The sequence below is a fragment of the Solanum dulcamara genome, chromosome 2, assembly GCF_947179165.1.
Source record: "Solanum dulcamara chromosome 2, daSolDulc1.2, whole genome shotgun sequence".
Lineage (NCBI taxonomy): Eukaryota > Viridiplantae > Streptophyta > Magnoliopsida > Solanales > Solanaceae > Solanum > Solanum dulcamara.
The window spans coordinates 14,729,049-14,749,179 of NC_077238.1; the positions used below are offsets into that span (position 1 = coordinate 14,729,049).

A 20,131-nucleotide genomic window follows, 5' to 3' on the forward strand; every position below is an offset into this window, starting at 1 on the left:
ATACGATTATTTACCGAGTCTCACGACGACCGGAGTATAATGGTATGTGTATGATGGTATGAGTATGATGGTATGTATGGTGAAATAAGGAAGGAACACCGAGTCCCTCACTAGAGAGTCGTGTACGGTATGTATATATGATGTTGGTACGCTATAGATGTACCCCACTCCCTTCACCGAGTCCTTCACTAAAGGAATGGATACTTTGCGTAGGCATCCATATGAAAATATAGGGATATATTTATGAACCCGAGCCCTATAGTGGACCGGATATAATATGATTACATATATGATAACATTATGCCATATATGATGATATGATGCCGTATACGATGACATGATGAAATAATATACATGATGAAAATGGATGAGGACATGATGATATGATGATGTAGTAATATGATGAAATAATTATGACACCGAGTTCCTTAGCGGGCTGGGTATAGTGTATGATGACGTATATGACTACGTGTCATAAGGTGCAGGTACAGTAGTTTGTTAATGGTTATACTTGTCCCGTGCATCCTTGTTTCAGCTATGGTCTCAGTTACGATGTGTTATGCCTTACATACTCAGTATATATATTGTACTGACCCTCTTTTCTTCGGGAGGCTGCGTTTCATACCCGAAGGTATATGTACTTACTTTGGAGATCTGCCAGCTTAGGGCTTCTACTCAACGATTTGGAAGCGCTCCAGTGCGCCGAAGCCCAGATTTTAGTACTGACCCTTGATGTATATGTTTGCTTATTCATAGGTACGGCGGGGGCCCTGTCCTGCCATATGTTACCATTGATATTCTTAGAGGTGTTAGACATATGTATGTGGGTTGTTTACGAGTTTGTTTCAGTGGTGCCTGTACGAATATTGTAAATGTTATTATGTTAAGGTAGCCCAGTCAACTCGCGTGCCTTTTCATGATATGATATAAATAAAAGAGGTTATACGTATATAAATATGCTATCACTCACTGGGGTTCTGGTATATAGTTCTTATATTTGACTGTTATGTAGATGGGGGTCCAGGTCGGACCCTAGTCATGGCCTATGGGGTTGGGTCATGACAGCTTACTTGAGAGCCTTCTTCACGGATTGGAGGTGCTTTTCACGGCCAGTACTGACTACCACGGTCTGTAGTGGCTATCTTGGTGGGAATACTTGGTAATAATATGTGTATTTAATCTCCCAACACCCATTCCAAGGTTCTTCAAGTTCCGGTGAAGTTTGTTCATTGAGTTCTCCTTTTACGTTGTACGAAACCTTGCCAAATTCAAGTGTTTGAACACCCCTTGTGAAATTTTGCTTTCCTTTTGACCTCATCTCAACACCAAGCTACCAACATCCTTTAAGATCATTCAAATTTCTGCACAAACCATACCAAATACCATCAACCCAAGCATGCTTCAATTTTCTTGAAAACTAACTAAAAACACATATCAAACTAACAAAATGCACTTGAGAACTTACAATAACTCCTTGCTTTGGGCTTCCTAAATGTCCTATTTTGGTGACACATCAATACCCTCAACTTAGAATTGTTTCTTGTCATCAAGAAATAATAAAACATAAACCAAATGATGCACAAAGCAACTCATAGGAAATATATAGCAGCCCTGCAACATAAAACTCATGCCCAACCACCCTCATGCAATGCACTCACGATCTAACCACTCACTACGATTAATTCATCAAATTGTACCATCCATAGCTTAACCAAATAAATACAAATAGTCATACACCAGTCAATGTAGCAACCAAATAACACAATCACAGTGCCCTCACTACAAAGAAGTCTCTAACACAGTGTACACAAGAAAACGGAGACTGAAACAAGATTACTCACACTCTCAAAAGAAGTTCAAAACAATGCTAAAGTAAATACAATAAGCTTGCCCTTATTTTCAATATTTCAACTCTTGAATAACCTTTTTAGGATCACAATAGGACATTTTAGGCTTGTAATGTAGGCTCGGGTTTAGGTAGGTTATATTTAGGATAAAAGTGACTACTTTACCCTTCCAAATGAAACTTTGGCTTAGCTACTTAGTTTTTTATCCCCCAAACTCTTGTCATTCCATTATTTCCTCATTCATTCTTCTCAAGAGTGATTTTTTGTTTTGTTCAATCTTATTGTTTTTCTTTATGACTCATTTTTGCACCTGTTTTCTTTTTTACTTGTGGCCACAAACCATGATTTTATTTTATTCTCATTCCATCATTATTTGCATACCCTAACTTCTCTACTTACCTTATGGTAGCCACCCTCAACTCGGGCATTTGGCCTGAGTTGAAGTACATATTCACCTAGGAGGTACTAGGGCCAAGATAAAGGTTCACAAAACTGGTTCTCCTTATAGTGGCCACCTTCAACTTTGGCTTTTGTCCTGAGTTGAGGTACACATTGTCCTTGGAGGGACCAGGGCCAAAATTTGGATTCACAGATAGCAAAAGAAGGTGAATTTTGGTTAATCAAAGAAAAGGTTCATTAAACATCAAACTTTTGGTTCAAAGGGTACAATTTCATTTGGTTGGTTAAATTTAGGCTAAGTGACTCATTATCAACAAAGGCCAATGATCCTGTCCTAATCCAGATATCCAATTGTTTCAGTGAGACTAACCAGGCAAGTTCTACCTTCAAATGCATCAATCAAACTGCGCAAATTTATCTCACACACATGACACTGATCTTATGTTATTTAACACTAATCAACATAATCATAACTAGCAAATCACCATGTACAATGTTACAAAGATCCCAGAAAATAAGCTATCATGTTTGAGATGCAATCACATAGTTTTTCATAGAATTTTAAAATGGGCCATTTTTTTACTTTCACGAGTTACTACAAACTTCTATAGTTACTCAAATTCACACAAACAACCTAAACATACCAGTTCGACTAGATAATACACCTTCATAGAAAAGAAACATAGCAAAACAAACTCCAAAGGGTTTCAGGATGCCCCACTCCCCACTAAAATTTGTGCATTATCCCCAATGCACTCAAAAACTCCAAGGTCTAAAATAAGGGAAGTGATCATACCTGCGATGCCTTTAACATCAGTAGTAGGTTACCCGACTACTCAGACTTCATCAAGTATCCAAATGAGTTGCCTCCCATGAAGTGCCTGATTTAATGTCGCGGCATTATATAATGTACTTGATTACTCAGATTTCATCAAGTTTTCACTAGGGTTGCCTCCCACGAAATGCCTAATTTAATGTCGCGGCATGACGTAATTTACTTGATTACTACTTCCTTGGGTTTTGAACTAACTTGAGCCCTATAGTAACCAAAAGCAAAAACAAAAACCAACAGTAAAACTAGGAAATAAAACTACAACCTAAAGTGCTCACTAATACAATATTTCAAAGTCGTATACCCCAGCAATGGCCCCATTTTAATAATGCTAAATTACACCTCTCTGAAGAGATATAGACGATTGTTAGCAGTATATTTTATCCAACCAAGAGCCTGGGTCGAACCTACAGGGAATAGGATGAAACAAGTTCTATTAGCTATCACTATTCAGTCATAGTTATTACTTCCCAAAAATAAAGTTGCATAAAGTAAAAGTGGAACAAACGTCAAAGTGATAACAAGTAAACAAGATTTAGGTTGTAAACAATAAGAATACTAGACTAGGATTGTGTTTCCCATGACTTGTAAGTGAATAGGCTAATCATATTCATGATATCGTTCAATGTATTGCATGCCAAATCTAGAGAGTTAGGTACCATCTAATTCAACTCCCGGTCCTTCTTAAATATATCTCATTGATCTTCTCTCGATCTAAGAATGTATACTATACTAACCCTTTCCCTGGATCTCAGAGTGCTATCTCCTTTCGATCTTAAGTAACTTAGACAAAGTTTATCCCTTCTTTCGAAGCCAAACTCTTCAAATTTCTGTTGTGAAGTCTTTTCCTAATCACTACCTCCCTCCTGAGCAAGCAATGAATATGAGCAAATTCTTAATGCGTGCACTCACTAAGAAAGACTTTTGAATGAAGAAATCACAATACAAGCAAGAACAATTCACAAATATCAATCCTACATTTGCCTATTCTAGTTAAGTCGTCATGGTTCCCACAACCCTAGTTGTGGAATTAACCTTGCATAATTATGATGACTAACTCAATAAAAAATGAATGAATATGTATTAGAAATCTTACAAACACCAATGAATCGAACTTACAATTGAATATTAAACCTTGAGTTAAAACACCAAAACAAGAATCAAAAGAAACCAAGTGTTGTCACTTTCTCTCAAATCCATCTCGTGTCACTTTGATGAGGAAAAATCTCCCAAAATAATGTTTGAATCATGTATTTGCAGTCTCTAAAAAGTAGGAAAATGTGTAAACAATGTAGAAAAAAGTCACCCTAAAAATAACAAAAGAGGGTATTTATAGAAACCTAAAACTAATCCTAAACGAACTAGGAAACCAACTTTGTTTTGGACTTGGATTTCTCTGGATGGGAGCCACCACGGCTAGTGGTGGGAACCACGGCTCAATAATGCTTCAATTTTCCTGAAAACTAACTAAAACATATATCAAACTAACAAAATGCGCTTGAGAACTTACAATAACTCCTTGTTGTGGGTGTAAAAAATATTATATTTTGGCAACACATCAGTCCACCACATCCAAAAATGAGTGGCCCGTTGAGACTAAATACTGAGTCTCAATCTGCAACTGGCGTCTCAAAGCTCTAACGAAGCACATAAATCTCTCTTTCTCAATAGGTAAGATCATGGTAGCATGTTTGGAGAGCTCATGAAATTAGGCCTTGTACTTCGATACTATCATAGAGCCCTTCTCTAACCTCTAGAACTAATCTTGGAGCTGATCTTTGATGCTCCTGGGATAAACCACGCCAAGAAGGCCTCTAAAAACTCAGCCCACAATACTGGTGGAGACACAACTGGTGTGGTCTCTAGATATGAAGGCCACCACTTCTAGGCATGATTATCTAGACGATAAGTGGTGAAGTCAGCTCCTCTCGATTCCACTAAACCCAAAGTCTGCAGCCGCTCACAAAAAGTAGTAGAAACGCATGGGCATCCTCTCCCACACCCTCAAACAACCTCGGTGATAATAGTCTAAGGAACACCTCAAGCATTTTCTTCTCCCAAAGTGGCATAATGCCCTCTAAGTTATTAATCTGAGCGGCAAGTGCCGGTGGCTACTGAACTGCTGGTGCCTCTGGTGTAAGATGACACTGCAATGCTAGGGAAACTATAGTTGGGGCCTGGTGCATACCCTCAATAGCAGCTAATATCTGGGCGAACATCGCCTATAGGTCCGGAGCTGCAACTGTCTCAGGCAGTGGCTAGGCTTATCTCGGGCCCACTAGTTTATGATGTACTGGAGCTACTAGCCGGTGGCTCCACCTCTAGATCTGGAGTCTGCTCTTTGTCCTAGGTTGGAGCTCTAACCTAGCATGACCTCAAGGTCATCCTCTACCCTTAGTTAGGGCCCTATCACACGTGCAAGCCATCCTATAAAAATGTGGAACAAGTGAGATTCCCAAAAACTGATAAGACACACAATGCACGATAGTGATACAAAAGAGACAAGTTCCTAAAGACATCCTGTAGCATCCTGAAAATAACTCACGGATTTCTTTGACCTATCCATATGACTCTAATAGATGTTAGCTCTATACAAGGGAGACCGGTAAACTTGGGGATATGATGCCAATATGTTATGATTTGATTTCTCAAGTAATGATGATGCTCACTATGAACCACTAATAGGCAAGCCGACCCATATCTCAGATATGCGAGTAATGGGATGTCAGGGTAGAAGACCAACAACTTATCCTAAATACAGTAATAAAATAACAAGAACACTAATGAACTGGCGGAAGCAAATCAATATATATACAAACCAAAAGATCCCTCTCAGAACCTAGAAGTCACATGTATAGAGCTACTACAAAATGAGTAGAAGTCCCAAAAGTGGACAACAAAAACAAGAATATCTCAAAAAGTAAAACACAGACAAAATATATATACAGGTGAGATGGGTAAATCCTAAACTTTGTATACTCACCCTCGCCTTCGATCAAGACAACAACGGGTTGGAGATCAATGCTGATATCTTAGTGTGATTGGTGCATTAATGTATTGTCATGACCCAATTTCTCAGATTATGATGATGCCTACTATGACCTACCAATAGGCAAACCGATCCACATCCTGAAACTGTGAGTAATAGAATGTTAGGGTAGAAGACCACAACTTACCCTAAATATAGTAATAAAATAACAGGAACACAAATGAATGAGCGAAAGCAAATCAATATATATATATATATGTACAAACCAAATGATCCCTCCTAGAACCTACAAGTCACATGTATAGAGCTAATACAACAAGAGTAAAAGTCCCAAAAGTGGATCACAAAAATAAGATTATCTCAAAAAGCAAAAGACAGACAAAATATATATATATAGAGAGAGAGAGAGGAAGATGGGTAAATCCAGAATGTTGTGTGCTCTCTCTAGCTTCCGATCAAGATTGCAGCCGACTCGAGATCAATGTTGATATCTAGTACTCGGACTACATCATGAAAATAGATACAGAGTGTAGTATGACTACCAAAAAAATAGGTACCCATTAGGCATCATAGGCTGACTGAGTAAGATAAACAAAAGTAAACGGAAATGCGAGACATTAAACATAACCAAAGATAAAAACAAAAATCAAGGTAGGTATGTACACGAGCGTACTCAATACACAAAGAGAAAAAGAGAAACTAGCTAAATTTGCCGGGCTCCCATAAACCTAATGGGTACGTTCATGCACAAGTCTAAAAATAACAACCTGAACAGACTTCCATAAGACCGATAGGATCAAAGATAGTTGAAATAAGACGGAGAAATCCAATAAAGTACAAACAATGCCACAATACCCCGCGGACTTGAATCATACCATTTCAAGAACCTAAAGCTTGCACCCATAGCATGAAAGAGCTAAGGACTTGAATTGAAGAATTATAAGAGGATCAGGGACTTGAACTGAGGTTTGAAGGTAACTAAGGACTTGAACCAAGGCGTGGATAATCGTGGACTTGAACCACATGAAAAAGAGACCAAGGACTTGAACCGAGGTAATAATAGCTATAGATTTGAGCCAAGCCTAGTACGTAGCTATGGGCTTGAACCAAGGATGATAGCGGTGCTAGACTTGAACCATGGCTAAGTAAAGCCAGGGACTTGAACCGAGGTAATAATAGCAAGGACTTGAACCACACCTGGTGCATTGAATTGGGGAGTTGAACCATGAATAGAGGCGAATCGGTCAGAATTAGGATCATCAGCCAACCAAGATCACGTGGAGTACTCCTTATCTAAGTGTTATCAATAAATCACTCCAGCCCGAACCACACCCAATCAGAATCGATGAGTGGAATTCTAGGACCATGAATCAAGTGATACGAAACTAATGAAAGGTAGGAAGTTATGGAGATATGTTCTCAAAGTCATGTTACCACCTAGCTAAGACGCAAACTATCAGATTCAAGTCTGTTGTATCAGTCTACAAGGAGTTAAGTCATCCAAACAACACCGGAGAAGATCCAAGGCTTAACGACATCACAATTGCGCAATTCTAATTAGGCAACACTAGTCTAAGCCTAGACTAAATCCAAAATATGCTTTAACAGACATAAACCAAAGGTACAGTATAAACCACAAGGTACAAACGATAAACGACAACAAGAGACGTGCTTTAATAGAAGAATTTCCCAAAAATAGAGCATAAGACATGAATTCTAGGATTTTAGCATGTTCGACACCAAAAGACCCCAAACTAATACAAATCAGAATACACATCCCTAAACATGCTCAATCTAAAGAGGGAAAAGCTGTAGCCTATATGTAGGCCAATCGCGCGCGCTCCAACTCAAGGAATCAAAGCCTTTCCTTTTTGAACGGTCTCAGAACGTTGCCATGCTATCAAAAATTAAGTCATAACATTAACACAGTAGTTTTAACACTAAATTTACTAAATTCGAAAATGGGTCAATTCTGAAGTAAAAATGGGAATATGGGACCTGCTTTATAAATTATAGAATTGACTCCGTGAAAAGATTTTAAATGCTACTCCAAACTTGTATTCCAAAAATGAACACAATTCAGGGCTCGAGTTAGTCCCAACAACCAACATGCTAAATTTCACAATTTAAGCTTAAGAACACAATAATGGAAACAACTACAATATGATTTTACCTAGAAATACGAGTCCCCAACACTTTTCAAGCACTCTTATACGTTCTCCCGGGAATTCCCCACTCTTTAGGCTTTGAATCAAACAGTTTGGCTAACAAACAAGAGATATATTGAAGTTCTAAGCTGCCATTAAAGGATGGAAATCGACCTTGGTCTTTTATTAATCAACCAAAGATGGTCTTTGCAGTCATGGCCTATGTGCCTCACGATCACAGAGAAGGGGTAACTAGACCTTTGTGAATGCAAAGAACTCTATGCGAATGTAGAGAAGGGGCTAGCATACCTCTGTGAATGCAGCAAACAACTCGCAAACACGGAGAACAATAGGTCAAACAACCGCGAATGCAGCCTAGGCCCCGCAAATGCGGAGAGTCAGGTCACTAACTTCTGCGATCGCGGCCTAAGGTCCGCGAACGGAAGGGTAAAATACCCCTGCACAAGCAAGGTTCTATAACAGTTGTTTTGGCAAGTTCAAAATCCCCGATGGGGTGCTCAGAATTTGTTCGGAATCTAGTGCTCACAAATGAGATATGTCACCCCACTAAATTCAATTTTCCAGACTCAATAGTGCATTCAAAATTTTTATACGAGATCATTTTAATAAAAAGTGAGATCCAAACCCAAGTGTTATTTTTAGCCAAATTTCACAATGGGCCTCGAGTTAGATTAGAAGCCTCGAGGAGCGAATGAAGGATAGTTCTAGACCAAACTCGATATTTTGGAACTAACTACGCTGACATAATTTTTATTCAAGTATATTTCTAAAAATGTTGACCGAGATCAACATTAGGCCAAATTTCAAAGGCTAAAGCGCCAAATGGTACCAAACTCATACCGATCACCTCGATACTTGTACCAACCATGCTACAAGCCTAATCTAGCCATTCCAGAGCTGCTGGAACAGTTAGAATTCCGTCTTGAGGTCATTTACCTAAAGTAATGAACAAAGTCAATTTTTCAAGTTATAAGCTTCAAAACAGAGAAACGGACCTAAAATCCAAATGAATGACTAGACGATCGGACAGTCAGTGCCAACAAGTCATAAATGACTAGGGGTCACTACAGAAATGCTCTAAATGAAGAAATGAATTCTTTAATTCAAAAATAACCTGGAGGGTCATTATATGTATCTTTCCAACAATTCTAGATCAAATATAGATTTTTCTGTAAGTTTGTTAGCATGATTTAGTTCTTCCCCAACATGAAGACATTGGAATGAAATTAAATAATAATTTAACAAATATGTTTAGTAAAGGCATTGTCAACTTCAACCTTTGAGAAATTGAGATACAAAATTAAAATGTGTAGTCTTCGAGATATTAAGTGATGTTTTCATTGGGAAGAGTAAATACACATTGCAGTCTTTTTTCCTTAACCAAGATTTTTGTCCCACATGATTTTTCATGATAAAATTTTTAACGAGGCAGCAAACAATGAGTATTACAAATATATATATATATATATATATATATATATATATATATATATTTTTCTTCTTTCATTAGAACCTTTCTTTTACATGGACATTATATATCCATGGGATCCACAACTATATTAATGAGATCCACCACTATAATTTATTTCCATTATAATTTGTTTCCACTGTTGTTTATTTTTTTAGGCCTATACATGGTCATTGTTGTAAGTAAGCAGAAGATGTAGAAAACAGAAGAAATAAACTAGACGATCGGACAGTCAGTTCCAACAAGTCATAAATGACTTGGGGTCACTACAGAAACGCTCTAAATGAAGAAATGAATTCTTTAATTCAAAAATAACCTGAAGGGTCATTACATGTATCTTTCCAATAATTCTAGACCAAATATAGATTTTTATGTAAGTTTGTTAGCATGATTTAGTTCTTCCCCAACACGAAGACATTTGAATGAAATTATATAATAATTTAGCAAATATGTTTAGTAAAGGCATTGCCAACTTCAACCTTTGAAAAATTGAGATACAAAATTAAAATGTGTAGTCTTCGAGATATTAAGTAATGTTTTCATTGGGAAGAGTAAATACACATTGCAGTCTTTTTTCCTTAACAAAGATTTTTGTCCCACATGATTTTTCATGGTAAGATTTTTAATGAGGCAGCAAACAATGAGTATTATGAATATATCTATCTATTTATCTATCTATCTGTCTATATATATATATGTAACACCCCTCAAAAATTTTCCAAAGATTCGGACCCTTCTTGTATTTGGGAGGGGTCGAACCCGAGTATTTTGAAGTATATTCACGAGTTAAGATGAGTCTCTAAGGGACTGAGCAGTGTTAGAGGTGATGGGGGTCACCAAGGACCCCTAGGACCGAGCTAAGTCCAAAAGATCCGTCGTGGCTAAGTTTAGGATGAGTTCTTATAAGGGTAGACTTGTAACAACCCTATATTTTGAAGGACGTCAATCTGGGTGGACCATGACCTATCAAATTAAAGGTCGTCGAGTCTTCTTTCCAACTCCACCAAGAACGTAAATTTTGGAGTTCGGAGTCAAAAGATATGACGATCCTAAGATGAACTAGCACGGCAGAAATTTTATTCTTGGCCTGGGTTGCAACTGCTGGGGAAATGACCTTGGCGCTGTAAGGGCGCGATGCGGCACTATCACGCCAGAAACATGCCTCAGTAGTTTGGTCCTTGGCGCGATGTGCCACTAAAAGTTATGCAGGGTTTTTTAGGCCAAATTTTCAGAACCCAAAAAAATTGGCCTTGGCGTTGTAAGGGTGCGATGTGCTACTATTGCGCCAGAAACATGCCTCAGTAGTTTGGTCTTTGGCGTGGCACGCCACTACGAGGTGTGTAGGTTTTAGGCGTATTCAGCCTGGCGCTGCAATGGCGCGACGCGCCACTATCGCGCCATATGAATGTTTAGCCTATGTTCAGAACTTTTGAGAAGGGGCAATTTGGGAATTGCCCCAAATTATATATGTATCACCCTAGACTATTTTGGGATCATTTCTTTAGCCCCCACTCTCTCTCTAAAAGCCCTAGAAACCTCTTCTCTCTCCCTCTCTTCTTCTTCCTCTCCAAATTCTTTTCCAACAAGAAGAGTTCCAAGAGCTTCAAGGTTTGAGTTTTCCATTGAAGACCCAACCACAAGGTTTTCTTCAAGTCTTCACTAAGGTATGTAAGGCTATCCAAAATATGGGCTAAGTCCACCCATGTGACCTACTCTTGCTTTGAGGTTAGATGTCTATGAAAAATGTAGTTTCTTGGTATGGTTCATGTTTGAATGAGTTTTGTCCCCTATTTATTTAATGCCATATGTTTTGATGTTGTTGAGCTAAGAAATTCCTAAAACCTTCATGTTAGTATGAGTTGATGGAGATGACTTGTTATTATATTTTGTTGCTCTCTTTAGTCAAGTGATTATGTTGCTTAAGTCATTTTCCTTAAATATGTTATTCTACTTGAATTGTTGAGTTAAAGTCATAGAGTTGTGATGAGTCTTGAGGAGATGTCATAAATGCTTACCTAAATGAGGCTTGATTGAGTTAATTGGAGGATAAAATTGACGAGTGGACAAGGTCCTAAATGAGGCTTGCCATTATGACTTAAATTGATTTAAGAATGAGGATAGAGTTGATGAGTGGGAAATGTTCCACATGAAACTAGCCGTGAGGGCTTGTTTGAGATGATTTGAGAGAGTCTTATGAGCATAGAGTCATGGGAGGATTATCAAGAACCAAAGCGGGTAAGAGTATAGTCCATACTCAAACCCCAGAAACTACGCCGCCAACGTAGGTAGGGATGGAATCGTTAAAGTCGGATGCTTCCCATGGGATCGAACCATTACAGTCGAATGTTTCCCATTTTACTGTCCTGAAATAAGAGGACTTGACTAATCGATAGTAACCATGATTAAGGAGGCGTTCATGCCCTGGCAAGGTATAGACGAACGCGGCAACAACGTCTGATTGTTGTACTATCACCGGCTCATAGGTGATGGTTATCGGTTAAGAGAAACTCCCATTTAGGCCTTGATAGTGCTCCGAGTCAGTTGAGTTAAGTGGCTTATGAGTTAGTCCTGTCTAAACTATTATTGCTGGACTTAGGACAATTGAATGAGTTGTTATGTATAAAAATATGAGTTAAGATCCTGAGTTGATATTGATGCTTTCTTGATGTTGTTTCCTCCGGCCATTTTACATACTCGTACATTCCATGTACTGACGCCATTTGGCCTGCATTGTTTTATGATGCAGCGACAGGTACCAGAGATCATCAACCGACACTCCATTGAAGATCCACTTACACTCTCAGCTAGTTGGTGAGTCCTCCTAGTTCCCGGAGGATGTTGAGCCTTCTTGTACAGTTTTGTTGTTATTTCTTTTATTTTGATTGTTGGTAGCCATGGACTTGTCATTGACACCTTCTAGACTTTGATAGAGGCTTCATAGACTAGAGTGTGGGAAGGTTGGACTGTTATTTTGAGGAGTCCTATTTTACTTATTTTGTTGGAGTTGAATATGTTTGGCCTTCGGCCCTGCAATGTGAATAGTATGCTATGATTGACCCCTCCTTCGGGTGAGTGTGATTGAATGATGAGGTGACTGAATCAGGTGGTTCGCTTGAAGGTCAGAAATGGCTTTCAAGTGCCAGCCACATCTAGGGTACCCTCCCGGGGCGTGACAATATATATATATATTCTTCTTTCATTAGAACCTTTTTTTACATGGACATTATATGTCCATGGGATCCACAACTATATTAATGAGATCCACCACTATAATTTATTTTCACTATAATTTGTTTCCACTATAGTTTATTTTTTTAGGCTTATACATGGTCATTGTTGTAAGTAAGGAGAAGATGTAGAAAACAGAAGAAATGAACGAATTATTCCCCAGTTATTTCTTCCTTCTTCTTAATTTAGTTTGTCATTTTATTTACGGATAATACATAAGTAACACTCTGAACTATGATTGAAATCCAGCGACACACCTTAACTTAACTAAAACCCTATTAACCCCCCCCCCCCTAAACTATTTTAAAATGAAATAAAGACATCCTAAAAGCTGATGTGGCTCTCTTGAAGGCAATTGATGAGTGAAAAAATTGGACACATGTCCTTTTTTAATTGATAACTTTATAATTAGTTAGTACACATAATTGTTGATATTAAAACTCATATATATTTAATTATTTTCATTTACTTCTATGTAAATATTTATTTTAATTTCTTCCTCACTTTAAACTTTTTTTCTTTCATTAATTTCTTATCTTTTCTCTTTTAATTATTTTTAAAAACCCATGTGGATTTTTTAAAAAAATAATTAAAAAATATCCTTTCATTTTAACGTTTTAATTTTTTATGTTTTATTTTATTTTTTTCACACTTTTTAATATTCATTCGAAATTAACTTATTTTAAATACAAAGTATTTGAAATTAAATTTAAAATCAAATCAAAAGAAAAGACAAAGAAAATAAAAAGAGCAAATAAAATCAATAGAAAAATAAAAAAGAAAAGACAATGAATGAAGGTAAAAAAAATTAAAAAGTTTAAATATAAGGAAATTTCTTTTTTTTAAAGAAAAATTATGTGTATTAACTTAATTTAAATACAAGATAAAGAAAATAAAAAGATTTAAAAATATATATTTGCTAACGTGGCAACGCGTGTGTACAAATACAGTCAATTTACTTGGTTGAAGGTGTCACGCCAGCATAAAAGGTGCACAAAAATACAGAAAAAATGAGTTCAAGGGGAGGGAGGTAATAGGACCCTAGTTAAGTTAACTTGTGTTGCTTAATTTTCGATCATAATTTAAGAGGTACTTATGCATTATCCTTTTTATTTATAACAAAAAAAACTTTTTTTCCCAATATCAACGTTGGACTTCTTTTTTTAACAATTCTTTTACTTTTCTTTTTCCATTTCAAAATATTAACTAAAAAAATGAAAGATAAGATCGTAAGTTATCAATTCTAAAAGCAGAATGAAAGATAGATACAGCGAAGGAAAAAGAAAAGTAGGAGAAGGAGAATTATTTTAAAATATATTTATAAACAAGATAATATGTAGGTTGTAGCTATGATATACTCTCAAATCGAGGATATTCCAAAAACAATTTTTTTTATCTTCACAAGAAAAGAATATGATTTGTGTAGATTCTATTCTTTCTAGACCTACTTGTAAAATTTATATGTTTTCGTTGTAATATGTAGCTATGATTATGCAATTGCTGAAAACATTGAAAAAAAATTATATGAAATATTAATCATTTAAATTACAATTAGTATTTGATTTTAGTCAATTAAATTTTATTTATTAATTTTAACTTATGTTATGTGGCCGAAAATCAAAATAAAAATTGGGAAAAGAAATTAGAAAATGAAAGAGAGAAATAAAGAAGAGCGGGATCATGTCATTCTACAGTTCCCCATGGAGAGACACACAATAATTATCTAAAGCCCTATTGAACAGTAAGTCTTTTCGGTCTCTAGTGTTCTCCTCCACTAAAACTACAGCTTCCTCAATCTTCTGTTTTGTTTACAAACATATATATTTGTGTTTTTCATGTACATGTTTCCTCAAGTACATATACTTGCGATTGTTCAGATCAACAGATGTACTTGTGAGTTTCTGATTTCGCTCAAGAAAACAGGAGCAGTCAAAAACTATTAATGGTTGCACTGCACACACCATGGGAAGCAAGTATTCCAAGACAACAACTTCCGTAACTGATACAAGTTGTCTTGCTCCTTTTGAAAGTTTTCAAGTTCCTTTTGTATATTTGCAGGAAGCAACGAACAACTTTGATGACAAGTTGTTAATTGGATCTAGTGGCTTTGGGAAGGTTTACAGGGGTGTTTTGCGTGATGGCACAAAGGTGGCCTTGAAAAGGCTTAAACCTGAGTCCAAACAAGGTCTTGAAGATTTCCGAACAGAAATTGAGATTCTCTCGCAGTTCCATCATCCGCATCTGATTTCATTGATTGGATACAGTGATGAAAGAAATGAGATGATTTTAATTTATGAGTATATGGAGAATGGGAACCTCAGTAGCCATTTGTATGGCTCAGATCTACATCTACCCACTATGAGCTTCGAGCAGAGGCTGGAGATATGCATCGGGGCAGCCATGGGTCTACACTACCTTCATACAGGCGGAGTTATACATGGTGATGTCAAGTCTACAAACATATTGCTTGATGAAAAATTTGTCGCAAAAATTACTGATTTTGGACTATGCAAGAAACGGCCTGAGCTTGATCAGACTCATGTTAGCACAGCCGTGAAAGGATCTTTTGGCTACCTTGACCCTGAATATTTTATGTGAGGAAAGGCAACAGAAAAATCCAATGTTTATTCTTTCGGTGTTGTTTTATTCAAAGTTGTTTGTGCTAGCTCTACCATATTTCCTTCTCTTTCGAGGGAAATGGTTAGTTTAGCTACATGGGCAATGGAGTCGCAGAAGAAGGGACAGTTGGAACAAATAGTAGATCCCAATCTTGCGGCCAAAATAAAATCAGATTCCCTCAGGATGTTTGGAGAAACAGCAGTGAAATGCTTAGCTTTGTCTGGTAAAAATAAGCTATCAATGGGTGATGTGCTGTGGAATCTGGAGTATGCACTTCGTCTCCAAGAGCCTGTCATTCAAGATGGTCCTGAAGAAAACAGTACAATCCCTATTGGCGAGTAAATCAATGATTTCGGTCACATTGATGCCATTTCTTCTGCTTCTCAAACGGAAACATCAAAATTCAGATGATATCTATAGTGATGGGGTTATAACTAAGGTTTTGGAAATGTGGTCAGATGAAATGATCAATAAACTAATCCATGACCATTTAAATCATCAGTAGATAAGAACTGTATAATGCTAGAGATATTTATGATCATCCAGTTAAAATTAATGCACCTGTGTTTCCTAGTTTATGCGACAAATATAATCAGGATTTACCTAACAATCAGTGACAGCTTAAATAAATATATAGGTTACTAATTTAACTTATTGTTAACGATCACCTTTAAAGTAACTGATAGTATAGCTAAAATTTTGGACAAAGGATCGTAAATTTCAAGACTTTGAGGGGTCGTTTGGTCGTTTGTCATTCAGCTTTTCTAAGTCTAGAAACAATGAAGAATATTAGAAGGGAGATTACAAGGGGTTGAAAGTTACATAAGCACAGAATTGACAAAATGTAGCTGTTAGATTTAAGACATAGGTGGAGTTGAATTTATGACTGCCCAAGCCTATGTATGTCACAACAATAAGAGTAGCTCAATGACTTGATTAGATTTAGAATGGCAATAACAAATGGTCAATATATAGCTTAGGTGATTTGTAGTTTTGTACCACTTATTTCTTTGAAAGAACATCCAAAACTGAATGACAAGCAGCAATGGATGACTACATTCATGGCAGAGCAGATACTTTCAAGAATCTTCATGAACCAAAAAGTAACAAGCTTTAGTGAAATGACTAATGGATTAAACGGGATCAACAATCACAGAAGAAGATTATACCGGAATGATTCGGGATGTGTAAAAGGTAACACCTCAATCTTTTTTTTAAAAAAGCCCTCTCTATGTTTTCTAATTCTCATTAAAACCATCTAACAACAACATAATTAGTGTAATCTCACAAGTAAAGTCTGGAGAGGGCGGTATATATGCATTCTTACCCCTACCCTGTGAGGGTAGAGATATTGTTTCCGAAATACTCTCAGCTCAAGACATATCAAAAAACAAGTATGTAAAACAAATATAGTAGCAAATAAGCCATGTTCAAAATATTGAAGAAAAGAATAGTAGCAATAATAATTAATATGGTAATTGAAGCAAAGCAAATAACATGTAATACTAAAATCGAAGAAATAAAGATATTAGGAGTGTAATAATAAGGATTTTCGAAAGGTAACTAGACTACGCTCTACCCAAACACGGGTGTGATGGCACCTGTCTTAACTCACCAAGATAGATCAGCCTAAAACCCAATAAAAGAATGAAATGCGAAGTAAAACTGAATAAAGACTATCATAACATTAACATAGCAGATAAATATCACAAAACTTAAGTTTACCCCAAAATCTGGTGTTACGTGTACAAGCCTCTAAGTATTACATCATATTCAAAAAAAATACAAGTTTGAATATATTTGTGCCTAGAAAAGAACAAAAACATAATAGAGAGTAAGTGATGTGTGCCGAAGTGACAAGAAGTTACCTCAAGAACTACTCAAGCAAGCCTTGAATGAAGGTGAGAAGGAGTAGTCAAGATGATCCGGGCTCATAACCTACACAAGTGTATAAAACAAGGGAGTGAGTACGAAATAATAATAGTGCTCAACAAACAACCCTATCTAACCCTAAGTTAAGCAATATATGTCACGATCCAAGCCTAGGGCCTAGACGTGACATGGTGAATGAAGAACCCGAAAGTACCTCAAACAACCATCTTAGCATTCTTTTAGCCTTTCATAGGTAATGACAATAAATAAACAAGCGAAAATTATAATAGTAAATCTTCAACTTACATATGTTCAACAATACCTCTAACTTTTAGATTTAACAAGGCTAAAAGAAGTCCCTAGCTCACCCTCAATCATAATAGAAAAAAATGTCATAGTAAGTGTCTAAAGATCTCGACATATCATAAGTTAGAAAGATAAAGGAGTATTGTGCCCGGAACATGGAAACTCACCAAAAGTAGCCTTCAAAAAAAATCTCAACTAGCCACGTGAAGGAGAACGAGGAGGAGCACCGATCGCTATATGGTGATATCATGTAGGCAAAGAGTATGCGTTAGTACTTTAAATGTACTAAGTATGTAGGCATGCATTACAAAGTAAAAAATTTAGGACATTTATAAGGTAAAGTACAAAAATGAGTGCATGCATGAGTAATCAAGTAGCTATCATTTAAATCATACATATGTGGATATACATGAGTAATCATGTAAATAGCATTTGAAATATTCATTTGTGGAAAGTTGACTATAACCGATATTAAGATCATGTGAGCTATTACATAGAATTCAAGATACCCCCCTACATTGGTCGGGGAGTCTACTTGCCTAGGGTAGAACTCTGTTGACTTTACATTCATTCTTTAACTTTAACTTTAACTTTAAGGGCTTTCATGGATCCATTAGCTTAAGCCTACAAGGTCTCCTATGTTGGCACATAGTTAATGAGACAAGGGGTTACTACTAGGATTCCCTTACTGAATCCCACTTCAATGCCCCATTCGGTGCTAAGTCAATCCCATGAAATAGTTTAATACTTCAAAATAGTCATAGCATATAGCTTGAGAATTCAAAATATCACATTCGGTGGAATAACTCATTAAAACCTTTAGTGATTCAAATATGCAAGAATTATCCTTATAGCATAAATAAACCATCATTCATAGCATTTCATCATTCTTTTATTTTATAAGACTCTCTTTTTATCATAGACATTGCTTTCAAAACATTTATTTGGAGCCAAAGCTTTCAAGTCAAACTTCATTGAAAATATAGTAAAACTAGGTGGGTTTAAATCACTTCAACTTTCAAACATGTATGAAAATAAAATTATACATAAATACTTTGAAATTCATTAACTAAAAATCATGCTTTAAAAAACTCATCATGAATTTCAAGAACCTTTAAAGAGATAAATAGAGAAAATACTTGGAAATCATTATTCATACATATGAAATCATTTTGCATCAAAATAGATCAATAATCATTAGTTTAACTATGATTCATGCTATTAAGTAGAAATAAGAATTACCTATAAGAAAATCTTATTTGAAATCAAGAGATTTAGTTGAAAGAGTTTTGGACTACATGAGTGAAAGAACTCATGGATAAACACCCACAAACCTTAGAGTAAAGCTTGAAGAGAATTGAGTAAATAAATATAATTTATGATATAATCAAAATACTTTAGGCATGAGAGTGGAAGAAATACTCTCATTGAAGTCTTACATACCTGGAATCCAAAGCTTTACTCAGAATCGAAGAACTTAATAAAAACTCTTGAATCCTAGCCTTTTCTCCTCGCTGGAGCATTTTGTGTACTACCCAGAGTATATGGATCATCAAAATAATATTTCTACACTACTAAAAACTAAAACTATACTTTGAGAATGAGTAAAGAAGTGTATAGAGAGAAGAGTTGCTTGAGAAAGCTTGATCAACAAAATGATAAAATAAGGTGGGTATTTATAGTTGTGAAGGAGAGACCTAACAATAATTAAAATAATTATAAAGAAAAATATAAAAATTTAATAAAGTACTGTGATGTCATAGGTGATGTCAAATGGATCTAGATCTTCTATGGTTGGTGAGATAAATCTTTTTTTTTACAGAATACCCTTTTTCGGAGCTATGTTTGAACATGATAACTTCCTAATTAGGATTTGATGTATTCATATGAATTGTAGCTCTAGAAGTCTTCTTTCATGTCGTTCATGAATCAACTTATTTGGATCACCTACGGTGAGATATGATTTTTCTTCTACAAATACTTCATTTCATCACAGCACCAGGTCTTGCAAAGATTAATTTATTTGACTTATTTATCCTCTGAATCTTAAGTTATGTTCTTCATAAAAGTTATAGGTAATGATGTTGGAGTTATTCAGAAATTTGAATCACCTAAGTTAGACCAACCTATGAAAAGCTATGCTCAAAATACAGAAATATTATTATTTTCATCGAGAATTGGAACACCATATACAATATTTTCTTAGGGGGTGTTACAATATAGAATATAAGTACTCCATCACACACCATCCGAACCTCCACAACTACAACCTGCATAGAATGAATCAGCCCAACCTAATAGTTTCCCACATTATAACAACAGAACACGTATACAAAATCACAACTTGCACCTCAACATGTTTACATATATGTATCATCACAATATTCCATAATTCAACAATCA

General features: G+C 36.1%; 1 protein-coding gene across 1 annotated transcript; it reads left to right on the forward strand.

Annotated features, from left to right (window-relative positions):
* Positions 1–14,650: 14,650 nt before the first annotated feature.
* Positions 14,651–16,121, forward strand: LOC129880368 (receptor-like protein kinase HERK 1). The gene has a single exon (XM_055954357.1). It carries the CDS (start codon positions 14,894–14,896, stop codon positions 15,527–15,529), a length of 636 nt encoding a protein of 211 aa, XP_055810332.1. The 5' UTR covers positions 14,651–14,893; the 3' UTR covers positions 15,530–16,121.
* The last annotated feature ends 4,010 nt before the right edge of the window (positions 16,122–20,131 follow it).

Excerpts from the sequence above, each read along its gene's own strand:
- LOC129880368 (XM_055954357.1), top strand. The coding sequence starts at position 14,894 with ATGGGAAGCAAGTATTCCAAGACAACAACTTCCGTAACTGATACAAGT.